The 3,714-nt window shown below is 43.8% G+C and overlaps 1 protein-coding gene across 1 annotated transcript in view; it reads right to left on the reverse strand.

The window, feature by feature from the left end:
• The window catches only part of STARD7 (StAR related lipid transfer domain containing 7), a 17,080-nt gene that overhangs the window by 12,243 nt on the left and 1,123 nt on the right, over window positions 1-3,714 (reverse strand). Inside the window, exons 2-4 of the mRNA XM_072402853.1 lie at window positions 2,017-2,177; window positions 517-566; window positions 325-435 (exon numbers count right to left, since the gene is read on the reverse strand). Of these exons, the coding sequence (XP_072258954.1) occupies window positions 325-435; window positions 517-566; window positions 2,017-2,177 (322 nt within the window). The remainder of the gene's footprint in view (window positions 1-324; window positions 436-516; window positions 567-2,016; window positions 2,178-3,714) is intronic.

The raw sequence follows: 3,714 nt of genomic DNA on the forward strand, positions 1-3,714 counted from the left end.
ATCTTTGTAGTATTTACTAAACAATATTTAAAAGGTTACAATATGCACTGTGTTGGGGTAAATAGATATAGCAAAAAGTAGATACTTTTACTCTGTACTGCGGCCATGAAAGTTTTATTACCGGGTGCTAAGGAGTTTTTGTATGTTATGTTCTGAGGTCAAATGAAGACTATGAGCTTTCCCATTCCCCCATTCTCCCCTTATGTTTTGCCTTATATACTTACCTTATTGGTATTTTGCCCTATTTTTTTTTTTATTATTTTTGTTCAAAATGATTTTTCAATACACTGTGTACACGAGATTGAATACTAAATCAGGACTTACTGGGAAATGAGTGACCCAGTGTACGACTTCTGACCCGGAGACCGTGTCTCTCTCAATCACTTCCAGTTTAATCACCAAAGCGTCCCACTTTTTGCGGTATTCAGTGTCAAGCTGTGGGAAAGCAGGAAAGACAGATTAGTATCAAAGCATTATAATATAACAGTGCAATACACAGACAGTGAAGATTGATACCTGCACATTAAAGAACTGACGAGGTGTCACATCCTTATAAGAGCCAAATACTGTGGAGAGAAGGAAAAAAAAAAAGTTAAAAAAGATCTTCACAGACCCACAATAAAGAAGTAATAAACAAAACAGGCACACTTAATGGGCCACCCTTTTCCATTAGGTCCAGTAGAAGCAGTCATATTGTACAGTGTTTAATGCAGAAGCTGGGTGTGAAGGGATTGTAGGCAGGTGGCAGGCCCTGTAACTGGGTGGTTACTGAAAGGTGCTGGGTGGTGCGCCCAGCTAAAAGGGGCTGGGGAGAATACTGCCATACACATATATCAATATACACACACTTGCCCTCTCTCACCAGCCAAAAAAAAAAAAACATATACAAGAGCAAAGCCTTTTGCATGTTCCTGAACATTGCAGAGGTGCAATGCATGCTGGGAGTTGTAGTTTGAAAGCAGTCACATGGTAAAAAGGTGGTGAATTAACTGATGCCATCTCTACCACTGCTGAAAAAGCAGCTGATGCACAAAGCAATTATATTTTGCATCATATAAATTTCTATTAAGCATTAGGGACTCCCAATAAGTCACTTCAAAGTCCACCGATCCTTAGCAAGACTCCGTATTTCTACCAACTTGTAGGAAGGTGCAAAGTTGAAAATCCAATGCCATGGCTCTTGTACTTTGCACGTTGTCACTGCACTCCCATATCACTTTAGTACCGATAGATAAATCCCATCTTGAGATGCCAACTCCATGCAAATAATTTATTAATCAGCAAACATCTCTGCATTTTAAGGATATTTGCATCTTTTAGACCGTGTGACATCATCAGAGTGTATGATGAAATCTCCTTTTGGTGAATGCAGTGGGAAAAGTGTTATCAGACCATTCTGCATGTGATCCGGGGCAATGAGGGCTCATCCCGCCCTGCAACAACTTCCAAGGGCTTTGTGTTCTTGAAAGTTCATAAAGTATAGACGGTGTGTAGCTGATATGTGTATGAGTGGTGATGAAGGAGAAGGGAACTCCAACATTACAGAACTCCCTGCAGTACTGCCCCCTGATAATTTATACCGATGCAATCAGAGCAGATCAGTGCAAGTCAAAGCCATTTGTGTGCCATCGATTGGCACAGCGGCTTATGTAACTAATGACTTCCTCACTCATAACCTCCTCACACACACGGCTCCAAGACTTTTCTAGAGCTGCCCCAACCCTCTGGAATGGTCTTCCACTTCCTATTCGGCTTGCTCCTACTTTCTACTCATTTAAAAGAGCGCTCAAAACCCAACGCTTCAACCTCACCTACCCGTCTTCTTCTGTCTCCTAAACCCTCACTACTCCCAACCATTCCATATCCCCTCCTATTGTGTGATACTTCTCCCACCTCCTAGATTGTAAGCTCTTTGGGGCAGGGTCCTCTCCTCCTCCTCCTGTGTCACTGTCCATATCTGTCATTTGCAACCCCTCCTGGATTGCATGAAGTGATGATAAGATGAGCACCCCTCACCTCGGTACTGATACAGATGGGTCCCTTCTATAGGTCGCCTCCACAGCAGGAAATCTTTCTTCTCCATAACCAGCTGCCAGCCTTCATCCTCCGCATACTCCAAACTCTGACAGGAAGATTTGTAAGCCGTGATTTGCACCTTCTGCATCTCCTCCGCAGGTCTGCAAAGGAAGAAACACAACATTTAGAAAGCAGAACCCTCAATTCCTTGGAGGTTGTCACTCGCCCTTGGCTGAAGGGTGCAGCCGGATCCTAAACGTTCATTATTGAGAATTATTCACGTATGTAAAGATCGGGCTCGGTTATATAATGTTCGGGAAACGAGAGGTCAGAACTCGAGTCAGAGCTAAATCTTTATCTCTATGACGTTGTATGTTCTCACCATCTTTGCACAGGACGCTGCGTCCCTTCCATAACAATATAATCTCATTATACGACTTCCACCGATATCAGTGTATGGAGCGTCACTATGTGCAGATAACGGGGATGTCAAAGTCAGAGGGAATTGTACAAATGGAGGAGAAAAAGTCAGCGGGAATTGTACAATTGTTCCAGGAGAAAGGAAGCAGCAATATCGCGTGATTTCAATGCAGGAAGAGCTGCAAATTGTATCAATGTTTCTTAATGGTATCACCACCTTTCCAGGGAGGAAATAAGACAAATCTTAATAGGAGTGTTGTCACCTTCACAAAGAAGTCAGCTGGATTTTAGAAAGAGTCAGAGGTGTTTGAACTTTGCAAAAAGTGAATCTGAACTCCAAAAAGTGAAAATCTGGAGGCAGGAGAGAGCCTGGGAGGAAGTGTGAGACAGAGCGAGGTGAGCAGGGCACAGCAGAGGTCAGAATTTATTATTATTACACAGTATATATAGCGCCATCATAATACACAGCGCTGTACAAAGTCCATAGTCATGTCCCTAGCTGTCCTTCAGAGGAGCTCACAATCTAATGTCCCTACCTCAGTCATATGTCATTATCACAGTCTAAGGTCAATATGGGGGAAGCCAATTACCTAACTGCATGTTTTTGGAATGTGGGAGGAAACCGGAGTACACGGAGGAAACACACAAACACGGGGAGAACCTGCAAACTCCATGCAGATAATGTCCTGGCTGAGATTCCAACCTGGGACCCAGCGCTGCAAAGGTCAGAGTGCTAACCACTGAGCCACCGTGCTGCTCATCCCAACCAGTGTTCCTCCAGGGGGCGCTAGGGGTTCCCTGAGCAGTTTGCACCTCTCAGGTTAGTTTAAGTGACACCAATGATCTTTTCGGCTATCTGTAAGAGTGACATTCTTCCCACTGGCCAGCAATGTAAGAGGAATTCTTCCTAATGACCACCACACCAATATACTGTGAGCTGTGGATAGAATAATTATAGAAGAGGGGCCCTGAAGACCTGAAAGATATTTGAAGGGTTCCCCCATGTTAAAAAGTTGGAGAAACTGCAGAATCAGGGTACATACACACGTCAGGTGAGATTAACAGTCAGGTGTACAACAGTACAATGTTGTTCATGGATTCGGGTCCACGAACGACCAATCACAAATGACCGCTATACAAGGAAGGAGAGCACAGCGGGGTGCCACTTGCTCATCCCCCTCCCCTCCCCATAGAACAGAATGCGGGTACAGAGCTCGATTGTGGAAACGATCATGAAAGATTATTTCCAGTGGCAGTAAAGACTGAATTGGAAATCTG

The sequence above is a fragment of the Pyxicephalus adspersus genome, chromosome 2, assembly GCF_032062135.1.
Source record: "Pyxicephalus adspersus chromosome 2, UCB_Pads_2.0, whole genome shotgun sequence".
Taxonomy (NCBI): domain Eukaryota; kingdom Metazoa; phylum Chordata; class Amphibia; order Anura; family Pyxicephalidae; genus Pyxicephalus; species Pyxicephalus adspersus.